The sequence below is a fragment of the Dendroctonus ponderosae genome, unplaced genomic scaffold (assembly GCF_020466585.1).
Source record: "Dendroctonus ponderosae isolate FM_Combo_2020 unplaced genomic scaffold, Dpon_F_20191213v2 Dpon_F_20191213_1, whole genome shotgun sequence".
Lineage (NCBI taxonomy): Eukaryota > Metazoa > Arthropoda > Insecta > Coleoptera > Curculionidae > Dendroctonus > Dendroctonus ponderosae.
In genome coordinates, this window is record NW_026017110.1 from 18,612,568 (window position 1) to 18,629,703 (window position 17,136).

At 33.4% G+C, this 17,136-nt stretch overlaps 3 protein-coding genes across 9 annotated transcripts in view; 2 read left to right on the plus strand and 1 right to left on the minus strand.

Annotated features, from left to right (window-relative positions):
• The window catches only part of LOC125503371 (putative sodium-dependent multivitamin transporter), a 9,011-nt gene extending 4,841 nt beyond the window's left edge, over window positions 1-4,170 (plus strand). For all 4 annotated transcript variants that reach the window (XM_048663570.1, XM_048663573.1, XM_048663563.1 and 1 more), the window contains exons 4-10: window positions 1,987-2,143; window positions 2,195-2,378; window positions 2,436-2,706; window positions 2,812-2,958; window positions 3,021-3,245; window positions 3,297-3,454; window positions 3,773-4,170. In XM_048663570.1, the coding sequence (XP_048519527.1) occupies window positions 1,987-2,143; window positions 2,195-2,378; window positions 2,436-2,706; window positions 2,812-2,958; window positions 3,021-3,245; window positions 3,297-3,454; window positions 3,773-4,046 (1,416 nt within the window). In that variant the 3' untranslated portion in view covers window positions 4,047-4,170. The remainder of the gene's footprint in view (window positions 1-1,986; window positions 2,144-2,194; window positions 2,379-2,435; window positions 2,707-2,811; window positions 2,959-3,020; window positions 3,246-3,296; window positions 3,455-3,772) is intronic.
• A 111-nt stretch (window positions 4,171-4,281) lies between these two features.
• Window positions 4,282-17,136, minus strand: part of LOC109545885 (transient-receptor-potential-like protein) — a 24,079-nt gene continuing 11,224 nt past the window's right edge. For 2 of the 4 annotated variants that reach the window (XM_048663541.1, XM_048663536.1), the window contains exons 2-22: window positions 14,968-15,030; window positions 14,789-14,913; window positions 13,566-13,803; window positions 13,368-13,510; window positions 13,136-13,316; window positions 10,285-10,476; window positions 9,998-10,232; window positions 9,791-9,943; window positions 9,479-9,734; window positions 9,282-9,415; window positions 8,093-8,216; window positions 7,806-8,001; window positions 7,591-7,758; window positions 7,209-7,434; window positions 6,894-7,023; window positions 6,759-6,839; window positions 6,481-6,671; window positions 6,159-6,425; window positions 5,516-5,731; window positions 4,887-5,026; window positions 4,282-4,726 (exon numbers count right to left, since the gene is read on the minus strand). In XM_048663541.1, the coding sequence (XP_048519498.1) occupies window positions 4,562-4,726; window positions 4,887-5,026; window positions 5,516-5,731; window positions 6,159-6,425; window positions 6,481-6,671; window positions 6,759-6,839; window positions 6,894-7,023; window positions 7,209-7,434; window positions 7,591-7,758; window positions 7,806-8,001; window positions 8,093-8,216; window positions 9,282-9,415; window positions 9,479-9,734; window positions 9,791-9,943; window positions 9,998-10,232; window positions 10,285-10,476; window positions 13,136-13,316; window positions 13,368-13,510; window positions 13,566-13,803; window positions 14,789-14,913; window positions 14,968-14,982 (3,576 nt within the window). In that variant the 5' untranslated portion in view covers window positions 14,983-15,030 and the 3' untranslated portion in view covers window positions 4,282-4,561. Of the gene's footprint in view, window positions 4,727-4,886; window positions 5,027-5,515; window positions 5,732-6,158; window positions 6,426-6,480; window positions 6,672-6,758; window positions 6,840-6,893; window positions 7,024-7,208; window positions 7,435-7,590; window positions 7,759-7,805; window positions 8,002-8,092; window positions 8,217-9,281; window positions 9,416-9,478; window positions 9,735-9,790; window positions 9,944-9,997; window positions 10,233-10,284; window positions 10,477-13,135; window positions 13,317-13,367; window positions 13,511-13,565; window positions 13,804-14,788; window positions 14,914-14,967; window positions 15,031-15,265; window positions 15,303-17,136 lie in introns of those variants that run through there. The other 2 variants (XM_048663546.1, XM_048663550.1) reach the window with 2 other exon arrangements.
• Window positions 15,943-17,136, plus strand: part of LOC109544981 (transient receptor potential protein) — a 13,377-nt gene continuing 12,183 nt past the window's right edge. Inside the window, exon 1 of the mRNA XM_048663552.1 lies at window positions 15,943-16,588. Coding sequence (XP_048519509.1) covers window positions 16,434-16,588 — 155 coding nt within the window. The 5' untranslated portion in view covers window positions 15,943-16,433. The remainder of the gene's footprint in view (window positions 16,589-17,136) is intronic.

Consider the following 17,136-nt stretch of genomic DNA (forward strand, 5'->3'; position numbering starts at 1 on the left):
GGTTGCAAAATAGTGAAAGTTTCAAATTTCTACTTGCTTTAGTTTGGGAAATGCTCACTTTTTTAAGCAAAGGCAAGAATATCCAATAAGAATCCGATATTAACTAAACTAAAAAAAAATCAATATTACCAGCAAATTTTACGAAACTTTATGGATTTCTACAGTACAGTGCGTTTGAAAGATGGTCAAAGTTCCAGATTGATGTTTTCTTTAGTATGGAAAATGCCAACTTTTTTAAGAGAAAGACGGTTTAAACAATGATTTTACGAAATTTTCTAGACTTATAGAGTAAACTGCGGGTGAAAATTGATCAAAGCTTGAAATTGGTACTTGCTTTAGTTTGGTACATAATTTCTTTTTAAGAAACAGCGCATTTTGTAAACTATTTAATATGAGACCGATGTATACAAAGCGGGCAAAAATTAATTTTCTTACCAATTTCACGAAATTTTCAGCATTTGTCGAGCGAAGTGTGTTGAGAAAAGATGGTGAAAGTTTCAAATTTCTACTTGAGTTAGTCTGGAAAATGCACGCTTTTTCAAGGAAAGAATGCAATTGGATAAGAACCTGCAATATGAATCCGATATTACCTAAACTGACAAAAATCAGTATTTACAGTCATTTTTACGAAACTTTATATTTTTGTAAAACGAAGTGCGTTTCAAAGACAGTCAAAGTTTCAGACTGAGGTTTCCTTTAGTGTGGAAGATGGAATTTTGTTAAAGTGAGAATGCAATGAGCTAAAAGCATCCAATATGAGACTGATATTCTGAAAACTTACAAAAATAAATATTTCCGATGATTTTGACTAAACTTTCTGCATTGGTAGTCTAAAAAGTGATTCAACTATTGTGAAAGTTTCTAATTGTGTCTTGCATTAGTTTGGAAGATGCAATTTTCTTAATAACACAGCTCAATTGGGTTAAAAAATGCAATATGCAGTGCATTTGAAAGATGGTCCAAGTTTCAGATTGATGGTGCCTTTAATATGGAAGATCCAAAATTTTTAGAGATAAATTTCAGTTTGGTAGGAATATCCAATATGAGACCGTTGTATACTAACCTGGCAAAAATTAGTTTTCACACCGATCTTCAAAAAATGTTCATTATTTGTAGAGCGAAGTGTGTGAAGAAATGATGGCCACAGTTTCAAATTAATACTTGCTTTAGTTGGGAAGATGCCCATTTTTTTAAGAAAAACTTCCAATATAAAACTCGGTATTCACAAGGATTTTTACGGAACTTTCTGCATTTGTAGAGTGAATTACAGTTGAACGATGATCAAAGTTTTAAATTGGTACTTGACCACAAAACTTTACACTGAACTGTTACTAACTCCCAGAAGTAAAAGAAAATTTTGTAACATTAGCTGCACTTTCAGAAGCAGAAGCACTGCACATTTATCGAAATTTGTTCTAAGCGCAACGCGCTGATGATTTTGGGGCCCCGTTGCGTTTTGAGTGAGCAGCAACTTTGAACCTGCAAAATCAAGAACCACTTTGAATAAATACAAAATTTTTAATTGGTTCAACTCAGAATCTTACTTTCTAGTCGTCGAACGTGGAACTTTGATTATGAACTTGAGACTTGTCCCTGTATATTTTTAACACGTTGGTTCTTGTACCAACTGTACTTGTTAGCCAAGTAGACCTTAATATCCATATTGCAAAATTCCTAATTTTATATCAACCGGTATATCAGAAGTCTGAGTAGTATACAAGATGCCGCAAATGTTCTATAACGAACTTTTAGCGATCCCAACCCGATTATTTAACTTCTTGTAATTATCCATAGTTTAAACTATATGTATGAGTGATTTCTATAGGACTTGTATATGATCTCAGTGCCATTGGGAAAGGAGTGATGAGTTTTTTGGATTAGTCACACAAAGTTTCATGGTCCGTTTCAGAACGTTAGCGGCACCCCGTACAATGACTATAATGAATAAGCCAAGCTTATAAGTGTAAAAATTAATGCATTTTTCAGTATCTCGAATTGCGATTTGGTAAAACTGCCAGATTAGCTGCTTCTTTATCGTATACTCTCCAAATGACGTTATATACAGGGGTAGTCATATACGCACCTGCTATGGCATTGGAAGCTCTCACGAACATCAACCGAGTAGCGGCAGTGTTATCTATTGGTACGTCGATTCAGAACATCAATTTTCGCTCTAATTTCGAGCTCTTCTTAGGTTTAGTGTGTACATTTTATTCAACAATCGGCGGTATGAAGGCAGTGTTAATGACTGATGTATTCCAATCTTTGCTGATGTTTCTCGGGGTGTTTAGTATTATTGGCTCTGCAGTAGTCGCCCATGGGGGATTTACTAATATCTGGAAAATTGCTGAGGAAGGCAACCGAACAAATATTTGGAAGTTTGTTGATTAATATGTTTAATGTTTCCAAACAGAATTTATTGAAGAATATTACAGCTTTGATCCGGATCCAACAGTGAGACATAGCTGGTTTTCTCTTGTTCTTGGAGGCGGTGTTTTATACCTATCGCTATATGGAGTAAACCAAACGCAAATTCAACGATACTTAACAGTGAGAGACTTGAAGAAAGCCCAGCGGGCTTTATGGCTTAACTGGCCAATATTCTGCTCACTTGGAGTTGCGACGTCTTTTTGTGGATTGGCGATTTATTCTAAGTATCACAACTGTGATCCAGTGAAAGCAGGTCTTATCACCAGTATGGATCAAGTAAGTAAGTAGCATTATTTTTATAGCGTTCCCGAATTGTACATTTTTACAGAGCAGAGCGGTAATTTATATCTAATGATACACAATTTTAATTGAACTTTAAAGCTGATGCCGTACTATGTGGTTGACACAATGGGCCACATTCCAGGTCTAGCTGGTTTATTTGTCGCTGGCATCTTTAGTGCTTCTCTGTCCACAATATCCGCATCTTTGAACAGCATGGCTGCAGTTACTTTTGAAGATTACTACAAGGTAGTTTTTGACCCGAAGCCACGTCCCGTCCACGTCAGAGTGGTTATTTTCCTAATTTCCAGCCAATTAATAATTGCTTAAAGCGACAAGAGTTATCTCCGAAAAGTGCGGCAACACTCACTAAGTGCATTGTACTTTTCTACGGAATTCTCTGCCTAGGATTGGCTTTTCTGGTACATCACTTAGGAGCAATATTAAAAGCTTCTTTGACAATTTTTGGGGCTGTCGGCGGGCCTGTTTTAGGCCTGTTTTCTTTAGGGATGTTCACCTTTGAAGCAAATGAAGCGGTGAGTTCAGCCATAAATTTTCATTATACAGAATGAGACTTGTTATTTTAGGGGTCTTTAACTGGACTATTGCTGGGGATGATTGCATGCATGTGGTTAGCGTTTGCTCCAAAGCCGCCCTTACAGCCGTTACCAGTTTTTACTGATGAGTGTGATAGTTTACTAAATCAGACCATATCAACTGCCAATGGATTTCAACAGAATGAATCGTAAGTTTTTTTAAATGTATTGTTATAAGCAATAACCGGCATTTTTTCGAAAATTTAATTTTCTATTTGATCATTTCCTGCTTGCCATTTCCAAAAAGCCATTTATAAATAGAAAGTTATACATCGGCTATTGTTCGATATTTTAATAAATACTTAAACTTAGAAAGAATGCTTAATAATATTAAATACTACATAACTAGCACTAATGTGTACAAAACAGGGGAAAAACTCATATGAGTCCATGTAATCTGAAATTAATATGCAAAATTTATTTGGGAGTATACAAAGAATTACATATAAACAATCATTGTTTTGCAGAGACTATCCTTGGCCATACAGAGTGTCCTATTTGTATAACGGTGTAATTGGATTATTCATCACGTTCACTGTTGGTTACCTAACGAGCTTTATCATCAGAAGACTCAACCAAAGAAGAGTGGAAGATGAAGATTACAATCCCGATCTCTTTATACCTCCCTTATCTAAAAGGCTGTTAACTAAACGAAGTCAAAATAACGTGTTTCACTTGGTTAGACGAACCGAGTCGTGTGAAAATCTTGAAATTGGCAAAGCTAAAGCAAATTCATTGTGATTGCATTAAAGCATATTAAATGCTCATAATTATATCCTTAGTATTAGTAGATACTTATATTTATCTGCTCCTTCATCTTATATTTCGATTTTATAAATACATATTCTTTTCTATTTGGTGAAAATTGATTGTTATTTTCCCAAATCACCTTGATGATGAATATGATTGACTAAAATATGTCGATGCATTTTTAAGTTTAATGTGAGATTTTTAATTATTAACAATACACTACTAATTATTAGTCACAGTGTACATTTAATTTCCACCTCCAAGTATACAGTGTTTTATACTGTACATAAGATCTGACATATTAATAGTGTTTGTTAGATTTTTGCGTTTTTCTGCAGCAAACCTTCTATATCTCAAATATTCCATATAAATATAATTTTCCTGCTACCTGCTACAGTACAAATATAGTATTTAAAATAATTATTATTCCTTAATTATCATAATGACTAAGATGCATTTTACGCGAGTTATTCAGCTGGTTCTCACACATATTTGTGTATGAGTATTTAAAGCCATCCATATTTAGGCTGTCTTACACTTGCAGGAGACATATGAACTCTTTGAATGTTTCTCTGGGCCATTGGACTTACAGGTCTTGATGCTGATATTGATGGTAGATTTAGAGATTGAGGTGTCGTAGGTCTTGAAATCTTCCATGAGTCTTCCATAGTCTAAAAAATTTGAGAAACGTTTTATTAAAGCTCGTTTGAACATAAATGTGTCCCCATTTGTGGGACCTGCAGATAATCCGATCAATTGGAGACATTGTTATAAAAACTAATGAAATAAAATAATAACATAAAAATAACGACTTCGACTCCTAAGACTTACCGTTTTGTTTTCAGATATCTTTAAATTGCCATCGCTCAAACCTATAGCCGATGTACTTTGCTCTAAGTTGGATAGTGCTTCTTCAAATATTTCGTCCTTTTCATCATCAATTGGAGACTTTTCTTTATAATTTGGATTGTCTGAAAGAATACAGAAAGCTATTTGGAAATCATATATTGACGTTCTTTTGCTTCCAATTTATTTAAATGCAACAAACAATTAGTTTTCCGTCGAATTTCAATTTAATTCGATATTCCAACAACCAGAGGGACAAACTTTGCGTATTTCGTACTAATAAATTTTATCGTTTATAGTTACAGAAACAAATTATAGATAAGAGCAAAATGCAGCAACCAACAGAAATTAGTCACCAATACGAAAAGTGAGAATAAGCAGCATCAAAAGAAAACAATAAGTAACCACACTAAAAACAAGATGGAAGACAGTAAAACAGTAAAAATCAGTAAGAAAATGGTAATGGTAATGGTAAAAAGCCTGCAACGTGGCCTGTTAAATTTGATTTCTAGTGATCGAGAAGCGTAGCATACGTACACGTACAGTGAAAGTGTCTTTCGGGAAATTACAGTTACACTTATAAGTTTCATTCGATTTGTCCTGAAAATTCTTACCAGCTTTCGTGTCCCCATCTTGACAAATTATTTTATTTAGTTCTTCGCAACACTCTTTAATTTCAGAGTCTTCTGAAGCAAAATTAGCTGTGCTACCCTCAAGTGATTCTTCATTCATTTGAGCTTTCGAAAGTGATGCAGGCTGAACGTGCGAAGCATCAATGCAAGATTGTGAATTATTTTCTGATAAAGTATGATCTGTGGCAGTAGTAGAATCTGTAAAAAGAGTACAATATTATGTATGAGTTAAGTTATTATTTAAAGTAAATTGAAGAAGGTGTTGAATTTTGTTCTGATTATAATAATCTTGCTGCAAATGACTCGAATTTTCAAAGCTTTGTTGAAGATGGGGCGAAGGATTTGTTCGAAGTTGGCATAGCTTTTTCAGTTAAAAAACTAGTACTGTCTTTTGCTAACATTTCTGCAGCCTAAGAAATAAAGCAATTTTTGTCGTCTTCAAAGGCAAATCAAAAGCAATCAAAACTACAAAGGAAAAAGAAACGGGTTAATGAAAAAAGTTTAATAGTCAGTTTGAAGCCCCGTTAAAGGAAACGGTTTTCTTTCATGCGACGGTGCCTGCTTGAACTATGAACACTTCAATCTGAAGAGTCTGAACTATCTAATACACATTTTAATTCCATACCCAACTTAAGTATTTCCTGGGTTTGTAACTGCTTAACAGATTGGCTGGGACTGTTATCTTTGGTAGATTTCGCATTATATGCAGGAGAATTCTGAGCACTCTCCAAGTAAATCAAATCCGCTACTTCATTCAGTGGTAGACTTGGCTGACCTTCAGCTGGCTTTAAACTTGTCAGCTGAGGTGGTATAACAGTGATATTTGGCGAAAATAATGTTGCTTCAGCCCTTTTCACATTAGGACTCATTCTCAGCACGTTTTTAAATTCAGCTGAAACAAACCAAACACAGAAAGTAAACTTACTAATTCTAAAATTGTTACTAACGAAATGGGGACCCTTCATCTTTAATCAGCTTAACAATGTCTTCGCCTGTATAATCGGGCAACGCAAGCGACGAGTTTGATCTCGATATATCTGGAGTTTTTACCGCTAATTGTTTCGCTTCTTCCATAGCTTTCTGCAAGTTTTGTTGTTTCTTAAAGGAGTCTCTGCGATGGCATCTACCAATTTGCGATCTGAAAACAGTATGGTTACAAACTGTAAAAAAAGTTAAATTGCAGTACATAGAAATTAATCTTAACGTTTTTCAGGACGAAACTTACGCAATACATGCTCCTCTGACTACTTGATGCCACTTATTCAAACTAGAATTCTGAGCTGCCATTTTTGCGATTCTTCTAAATCTGCAATTGATTTTGGTATATTATATTTGTTTATTTTCATAATTTATATATTACTTGGCCAAAGATGTTTCTCCCTCTGGAGGAAGAGAAAATAACCCTTCATCTTCGTCAAGAGACACTGGAGCTACTTTAAAATCTTTCATTAGCCTCCTCTCCCATATCTTCATTTTCTTTCCCAATATGGCTGAAATATTAGCAATTTTGTTAACTTTAAATTTAATTATCACAAAATAATTTTACAAGTTATTGCAACAATTTTTTTATAACCTAAGCCTAACATGTTTTTCCGTGTGACTCTAGTTTAAGGTCTTTTCCATTCACTCAATGGCAATACAAAAAAATTTTAAGCAAGTGGTTGGAGAAGTTTACCTTTTTCTTTTCGTTCTGCTGATGAAACGTCCATGCCATTCTTGCTCAGTAATTCCATTAATTCATAGCGGAAAGAAGAAATATCACTTTTCAGTTCGTTAACATCGTCTTCAGTGACTTCATTTTCATCACATTTTCTATGCATTGCAGATACATATCTCCAGACTAAAGCTCTCATAACTGCGGTATATCTGTAATCTCGCTCCTTTTCTTCACGATTTCGCCTCTAATAAGTTGTAATAATAAAATAAATAAAAGAGATGTGTGCGTAAAGCGATAACCTTCATACAAGCGGAACATTTTCAAATATATATAAATTGGAAAATTTCTCAGATTTAAACAGGTAAAAGTGAAACAAACCAATCATTTTTAAACCATATACCTTTGTTGACATTCTCTTCAATTTGTCCTTCTTTCGTATTCCTAACAATTTGAAAATGTTCTTTGGTTTCGGGAAAATATTAAACGGGGGCGGAAGTGTTCCAGATTGCTCGAAATAACTCATCCATAGTTTGGTTCTAGCAAATTTCCATTCTGTATCTGAGTGCTCCTAAAATTAGGCAATAAAGCAACAAGTTTCTCTATTATTGTACTTACTTCAATCATGGCATATGAATTGGACATCATGGCAATGAGTAGATTTAGCAGGACGATTACATTGATAACGCAATAAGATCCAAACATCAACAGTCCCCAGAATCGAGTGTAGGTTTTAATTCCAGTAAGCTCAAAACTATCCAAATCTATCATTCCAAAGGAAGCCCAAAAGAGGGATTGGGAGGATTCAAAAACGCTGTGGTAAAAAAATTAGTTTATCCTGCTAGAAATCCTCCAGTAATTTTTAAGAATATGATATGCTTAACAGGGTTTTAACGATGACTTACTTCGCAAATCGTCTCCATTTCATGCATGCGTCTCCAGCATTCTCGAAATCAGGTTCTCCATTTGGCAAATGGTAACATTTCTGTTTCTCCAAGTCCGAAAAATACCACAATAATTGATTAAGTCCTTAAAAAATCAGATTTGTATGTATCATTAATTCGGATGGTTTATAAATTTCATTTTATTTGCTCCGTTGGGGAAAAAGTAATAAGGTAGTTTCTACTATATTTACATACAAGCCGTTCGAGAATAGGATTAGAAGCAATGGAGCAAATGGGTAAAAACTTTTAGGAAAATCGTTTCATATACCTAAACATGCATTTACTCACTTCAATTGTGATCAGTTTCAGTAATTTTTTCTTGTATGTTGAAAACCAAATAGGAAGCTCTATTTAAATTGATCATAAATTTCCTTGTTGCACTGAAGACAAATTTGGGAAAATGATGGATAACTCAGATCAACATTTAAAGGACTTTCGAAATTCAAAATTAAATAACACTATAAGGAAAAACGAAACTTAATCTACTTCTTTACATTTGGTATATTAATAGCAAAGCTTTCAAAAGAATTATTTTGCAACATAAAAATTCATGAAAAATTATCATTTGAGTCTTTAAAATGATATAAAATCAGAAAATATTCCGAGACAAGGAATAATCGATTACTTATCAAATTTTGTTGATTTTCTGAAGAAAGAAAGAAGAAGAAAATCACTACATTTGAGATATGTTGAATATTTTTTCAAAATGACTATAAATAACTAATATTAATAAAATTAACTCTAAGGGAACTGCAATAAAAAACTGCAAATAAAAATGTATGTCCTAGCCTAGTATAACTCAATTGGCTTATATATTTCGATTTGCTTTTAAGCATAAGTATTTACAGTAAGAAGAAAAGTTTACAGAAAGAAAACCGAAAATACAAAAATAGTGTCACTTCTTAAGAACAAAGGAGAAAGACCAATTTTAATACAACACAATCGTGCTTCCACTTTTAAGAATAAGGAATATTACGTAAATTTCATATAAAAATACTATTTAATTTTAACATATAGTATTTTGAGCAATTAGTGAGAACAACGACAGTAAGACCAACAATGACCAGATTTTATTGTAACCAACTTCCTAGATTATTAACATTATCTATACAAAAATCACACAACCTTAGCAATTATAACCAGAACTTACCACAGGCAAATGCAAAAAGTACCAACGTATAAATGAAGAAAAACTTTACAATGTCGATGACCATTCGACCAAGAGATATTTGCAGCGGTCCAAGATGTGGGTTGATTGAAAACAGATGAACCAATTTTAAGGCACTATCGAAAACACGCGAGTTGCTAATAAAAAAAATATATATGGGGTTAACGCTTTGTGCTTACCTGAAGATATTTGCTGCCGCAAATAAGCCCTCGGCAATCAGTTGAGGATCAAATGAGTGCCACTGTTCCCTACGAAGGAAAGCTGTTGTGGGATCCTTTTGGATTTCATTTATTTGTTGAAGGTAAGCTACAGCTCTCAAGACGAAAGTTAATGCGTAGAAGAGATTTCTTGTAAAATCTATAAAGTTCCACAAATTTCTTAAGTAGCTTTGAATGCCTTCAGTAAAGATTTCATGCGTTTCCTCAAATATGTATCCTATAATAAGTTACCGGGTCTGTTTTATTGACTTAGGGCACAGTTTCAAGACTTACCTAATACATAAATCAAAACAGCATACTCTAGAATAGATGGTGGATTTCCCCGTTGTTTTTGATACTGTTCCAACACAGAGGATTTCATTGACTGAGAGCCAAAATGTTCAAAAAACAAATCGTCAGCTCGCAGCGAAACTAATATCAGCAATACTGGAACGAATTCAATCACTTTTTACTCAAAAATTTCGTTGACCGTTCACTTACATAAAAAAAATAAGTAAGACGAAGCATGTATCAGAAACTTCATAAACGGCTTTCTCATCAGTTTCCCAGATTTGGTTTCCGGCGCAAATGTGTATAGGAGGCAATAGAATGGAAATAACAATGTGACTTTCATAATAATCATTAGTTTTTGAGGGCTGGATTTTCTGCGGAAACCTGGCACTCCCTCATACCAGAGAGCTGCTAATAGTTGCTGAATATTTGGATGGGCTACAAACTATTTACGGTTTAGTTGCAGTAGCAATTTGAGTGAGAATTCAAAAATTTACTTTCTTTTGCTTATATAGAATTGCAAGCTCCAATCGTGCCAGTTTCATGTGTTCGCCCTCCTGATATGGAGGATTATCCGGATCGTGGTTTAATATTATCGCCAGTTCACTGGAACTTCGAGATTGCTGTAGTAAATCTACAGCGAATTGTTGGCACTGTTTGCGTAAATCCATGTATTCGGACTTGGATTCCTAAATACATATTGCAGATCAAAATTTGAGAAATGCACTAAATTCGCATTTTGTAATAAACGTGTTTTCTGGTAATGTTATTTTAATTTCATGACACTGATAAAAATTCATATAAAAATTCATATAGAATAATATAGACAGATTCAGATAAAAATGTTTAATACAAAAAAGAGAAAGTAAAGGTAACTTTATGATAAAACTAATGGGTCATGCATATTTTGAAATTAATAAAATTTTCAATAGCAATTTTAACAATTTTAATTAAACGTATTTAAACACTAATAGTAAGCAGCTGACGACTCGTTTAAACTTGTGAGTGTTTAAAGTTCAATATTGCGACCACGCTCACAGATCACAATCTAAACGCCTTCTATTACTTCGAGAAAGTAAATCCAGACTGCCCTTCAAGAGTCTCCACATGGAGTTTGGAAAATTTCTCAAAAACCTCTTTCTGAGCGGATTTAGACCAAACTCACCAATCACAATCAAAACATCCTTTTCCATGTTGAGGAAGAAAATTGCGCTAGTAGCTGTTCTAGTTTGGAAAGAACATAATTTTAAAATTTGGATTGCGCTTCAAGAATCGCCACCTAGAGTTTAAAAAATTCTCAAAAAAACTCTTCTTAAACCGATTTAAACTAAACTCACGGATCACATTCAAAACATCGTTCTTCATGTTGAGGAATAAAGTTGCGCTCGTATCTCTTCTATTTCGGAAACACGTTTTTGAAATCCGGACTGCGCTACAAAAATCTCAATCTCAGCCAAAAGTGGAGTTTGCAAAATTCTCAAAACCCTAGTCTTACGCCGATTGAGACCAAACTCACAAACCAGATTCAAAACATCTTGCTTCATGTTGATGAAGAAAATTGCGCTCGTTTCTCTTCTAGTTTCGAAATGAGAAATTTTTAAATTCGGATTGCGCTTCAAAAATTTCCACGTAGACTACGAATGAAAAATTCGCCAAAATTTTGTCGTCAACCGATTGAGCGAAACTCACCGGTCACATTAAAAATACCCTTCGTCATGTTCAGGATGAAAATCGTGATTGTACCTCTTCTATTTCGGATACAAAAAATTATTGAAATCTGTACTGCGCTTCAAGAATCTCCATGTGCAGTTTGAAAAATTCTCAAAAACCTCTTCTTGCGCCGATTGAAACCAAACTCACCAATCACAATGAAAACACCTATCTTCATATTGAGGAAGAATATTGCCCCTATATATCGTCTAGTTTAGAAGCGAGACATTTTTTAAATCCGACCGCGCTTCCAGAATCTTCACGCAGAATTTGAAACTCTCAAAACTTTTGTCGTTAGCCTATTGAGGCCAAATTCACAGATCACATTCAGAACACCCTTCTTCATGTTCGGTAGGAAAACCGTGATTGAATATCTTCTAATTCGGAAACAATAAATTTTTGAAATCCGGAGTTTCAAGAGTCTCCAAGTGGAATTTGAAAAATTCTCAAAATCCTCTTCTTGCACCGATTGAGACCAAACTCACAACTCACATTTGAAAAACCATTCTTCATGTTGAGGAAGAAGATCGCCCTTGTATCTCTTCTAGTTTGGAAACGAGAAAATTTTTAATTCCAGACAGCGCTTCTGGAATCTCCACGGGGAGTTTGAAAAATTCTCAAAAACTGCATCAAGTGCCAAATCAGACCAAACTCACCGATCACGTTCAAACTACCTTTCTCCACATTCAGGGAGAAAATTGCGTTTATATCTCATCCATTTTGGAAACAACAAATTTTTTAAATCTGAACTGCGCTACAAGAATCTCCAAGTTGAGTTTGAAAAATTCTCAAAATCTCTTTTTGCGCCTATTGCGACCAAATTCACAAATCGCATTTAAAACACCCTTCTTCAAGTTGAGGAAGAATTTCGCCCATGTATCCCCTCTAGTTCGGAAACGTGAAAATTTTAAAATCCGAACTGCGCTTCTCTCTCTTCTCTCTAGGAATCTCCACTCTCCACACTAAAAAAATTCCTCAAAAACTTCTTCTTGAGCCGATTAAGACCAAACTCACCAATCGCATTTAAAACACCCTTGTTCATGTTGAAAGCGAATATCGCGGTTGAATATATTTTAAGAGTTTGGAATAGATAATTTTTTAAATTCCGAACTGCCCTTCAAGAATTTCCACGTGGAGTTTGATAAATTCTCAAAAAAATCTTCTTGCGTCGATTGACAAGACACTCACCGGTCACGCCCAAAATACTGTTCTTCATATTGAGAAAGAAAATCGCGCTTTTAACATGCTTCCGTAATGAAGGGATTAAAGCTGCATTTACTATATCTCCATGTTTGAATAATAAATAATTTTAATAAGTTTAAAAGAAAGTGTTATCATTATTAAGATTTCTTACTTCTGGTCACGTTTTTATCTATTTTACTGTGGTATCTCCCCTTTCTAGTGAAATAAAAAATCAGGAACACAAGTTCTTCACTGTAACATATGTTTACATTGATGCTCACGGTATTCTTTATTATGATATCTGATAAGAATAGGAATGTGGAAAATTAAGTAAAAAAAAATTAAAAGTAATATTGTTGCATAATTTTACGAACATTAAACTTTGCAAGTGATTATTTGTAGTTAATCAAGTCAAATCATTATTAATCCTTATTGATCAACTGTTTGATCACTTACCGGTTCGGCAAAAGCCAAATTCCTCAATTCCCAAGAAAGTTGAAAAGCTGTGAGAAGCGGATCGCTGGACGAGAGCGCTATTAATGAAGGACTGGCCAAAGCTTTGTACTCATTCAGCCTGGATAGTGAATGCCTTAGTGAATCCTCTTCTGATTGATTAACGCAGTCATCGCAACCACACCTAAATTATTGGAATTTTAAATAATCGAAAATTGATTGGACCTGTTCTCACTTGATATCATGAGGCATCGAAATAGTCGCTCCTCTATCTAAGAGAATTTTCAAAATTTCATAGTTGTTCCTATGAGCAGCAAGAACCAGAGGAGTTATGTCCGGCGTAAATGTGGCTGTATTTATATCCACTTTTTGCCAGCTCTAAAACGAATGCAAAAACGCAAATGAGAAATTCTTCAAATTGTAAAAAACATACATATAACTCTCCTTCCTTATGTAGGAGCTCTTCATGCTCCAGAAGCAGCTCAACAGCTTCCACAAACTCAACACTAATAGCATATAAAAGTGCGTCTCGAGTTTCCACGCCCATGACTACCAAAAGTTCCACCAATTCCAGGTTTTCCTGATCAATTGCAATAGTTAGTGCGCCACGTCCTAAACTATCCACGCAATTCACGTCGAAGAATTTTTTTCGTTGGACTTTTTGCAGCATCCTATAATATCTCAAACGACTTAATGAAGATTATATTTTGAAAAATACCGAAGATTCTTCGCAATTAATTCTTTTCAGGTTGAGATAAATAGTTCTAGTTTTGAAAACGTTTCAATAACATTGTTAATACTAGTACATTTTCTTAAGTAAGTATATACCAGATATCAGATTTTTAAAATTTGCTAATTAATTCGTAATTCTTAAATGAACAATTTAAAAAAGATATAAAATGATTTTTCTAAATCTTGTAAAATCCTATAAAGTGCTTCTCTTAAAACGTGTTTTTCGGTGAATTCGAAATGAAAAAAATGCAAATACGTCGATTTGCGATTCTCGAAAATCACGATACATTACCAACCGTCTTCATTATTATTATCTGTTCTTATTATTACTATTATTATTGTTATTATAATATTACTGTACTTAAAAATAAGCAAGACAGTGATTCAGTATAACAAAAATAGTATTTATTGTTTGGCACAAAATTGATTTTGAAAATATTAATTAGTTTAATTTTCAGGAAACTTTCGTTCATTTTAGTTCTTTATTTGTTTGATAAATTACTATTTTCAAAATTTTCCCAGACTTCAAAAAGCGTAAATAATAAATTATTGCCATTCTATCGGAACTAAATCTCAAACTCCAAGTTAAAACTTAAGTAAGGGAGAAGACAATATTTTATTATTTGTTATATTTGACCCAAAAACATAAAAATGATACTTTTAGCAGTTTGTCGTAAACTAATGAAGTTCACGTTCAATATGGAAAAGAAAATGTTTCCTTTTTTCCAATGCGAATCACTTTTTGGGGTGAAAAAATGTGAAAAATATTTGTCGTATAGCAAAATCTAGTTAACAGCCTATATTGATTTTAATTACAAGATTGGAAGCAGATTAGACTATAATGAATACATTTTTATAAAACCTCCCAAGCATTCTGTATGAAATGTTAGAAAATAACGTCTGTTTCAAATCCCAAATAATTACCTTCGAACATGCGGTAAATCGCCCCGTTCAATGGCTAATAAATATTTCTTCTCCTCCAAACTGAGCATTTTTGGTAGGATTGGAACTGAACTTATTCCTTTACCCACTTTAGCTTCCACATCTTCCTGCAACATTTGTTGACTTCATAAAGAAAACATTTTTTAAATAAATTAAGTTACGTCGTTATTAGCCATCCTTAACGAATGGGCTTTATCGCCAATCCACCTCGAGCAATTTACAATCTGAAACAGAATACAACAAATCAATTTTTTTTAAATTATTTTAGTAAAAATACCTAACTTAACATCAGTTTTATTAAATACCATCGACAAAATTTCAGATCAATTTTTTATATAAGTTTATATTACACATAAACCTTTAAACTATTACTTATCTAGCTATAAAAAATTAATTTAATTAAAATTAGCTGGAATCGAAGACGTTATCTACAACCATTATTCATTTTCAAAAACTTACATTTTATTATTGACAGGCCAGAACAAGTTCCATTTTTGCCAGTCATAATAAATATATTCAAAAATAAAAAGCAAAAGTAAGTCGTCTATAATCTCCAGATTTAATCTTCTTATATTATTTAGCAAATTGGATTAACCTATTATTCAGACACGTGTGAAACTGAGGTAAAAAGGTCAAAGCTGAGTTATTACGAACTAGTTTTTAAATGTAGTATGATGCCTTGTTGCAAACCGTTTTTCAAATATTTCTCATTAATTGTTAAATTGATATTAAAATATACCACACGCATTAATCAACTGAAAACAATACTCTTTAAACAAATAATTATTCGGTTAATATAATCAAACTGTTTCTCACCGTTAACTACATAGTTTGTCAAAAACTGCAACTACCAGCATTTTGAAGAAAATAACAACTTTGTCGCAATGAAGAATGCGTATGGATATCCATTAGAATGCACGATATGCGAAGTAAAGTGTATAGAACTGGCTCATGTGAAAACCAGTTTTTTTGCTTAATACTTCGTTACCAAACTGTAGTGCTGGAGAAAAATGCAAAGCGTCGCTAATTATATACCTTATCATTTTTATATGTTAATTTTAGGCAAACATCAGGAAGTTAAATAAAATGGAATACAAATATGTTATAGTTAAAATATTTAAAAAATCCTGTGAACACCAGTGATTTTGTAGCCTGGAAAATAAAAAAAATGTCCAAAATTATCATCTGCTGAATTAATAAAAAAAAAAGTACCAAAGGCGATGATTTCAACAAGCAACCTTTCATATGTATTAAGGAATGGTTTTTTAAAGAGATGTTAGCAACATTTGAAAGCGAAGGGCAACATAATAAATATAACAAAATACAAGGTAGAAAATTTCCTGTTCAACATCGATAATATGATACAGGTTTCCGTCCCTATTTGCCTTATTCTGCAACATCATGCCTCTAATTTCCCATGGGATCAAAACTGTCCGCAATCGTCGCTTTTCTGTTTGACCCAGCACCTAACCGGTCTCATACTTTTTAATCAAATTAATGCTACATCGATTGGACTTAAAGGGTTTCCCTACTGTGGACTTAACATAATTCCGTCTGAATTTAATCCGTTTAATGAATATTTGTTTTAAAGAGACAGTTAAAAAAACCATGTACAACAACTGCAATTATGAAGGGGACAGAGTCGAGAGAGAATTTAATCGAAAAGTCCGAAGAAGAGAATACTAAAGTGCTATTAAATGATCCAATCGAGCGACCGTTGTCGCAAATTGAAAAAACTTTTCTTTTACATGCGGAACGAGGTGATTGTGGAACGGTCCAAAGGTATGTATATTTTTGATAGTGTGAAGGAAATCTGGAATTGGAACGAGCCAACGTTTGATATCTAGATCATAGGGTTTTCAGTAAAAGAAATCCTTTGATCTTGCTTTTTCTGTGAATTTCCGGCTATAAAGAAAGAAATATAAAGAAACAAATCTACAAAATATTTTTTCTGAATTTTTCAATTGTTAATAATGATGACAAAATCGTTTTTCGTCTATTAATAGTGGCGGTTGTTGACTGACAAGACTGTTAATTCAATCTCGTAATATTCTGCGACAATTACTAAAGACGTTTATATAAAATTTTACGTTTTAAAGATATACACAAATATTGATGATTTTTCACAAGTTTTAATCGGTTTCATTTTTATAGCGTGCTTTTCAGAATTTTCAAACTTTGCTTTTAAGACTTACTTTGCCTACTCTGTGGCAACCTTGTATATATTTTCATTTAAAATTGTATTAAAATATTGATTTATTTCGAATTGCACTATGAATTTTATTGATTTAGTGGCGCGCCGTTTAATATTGACAAAATAGTTATGATTA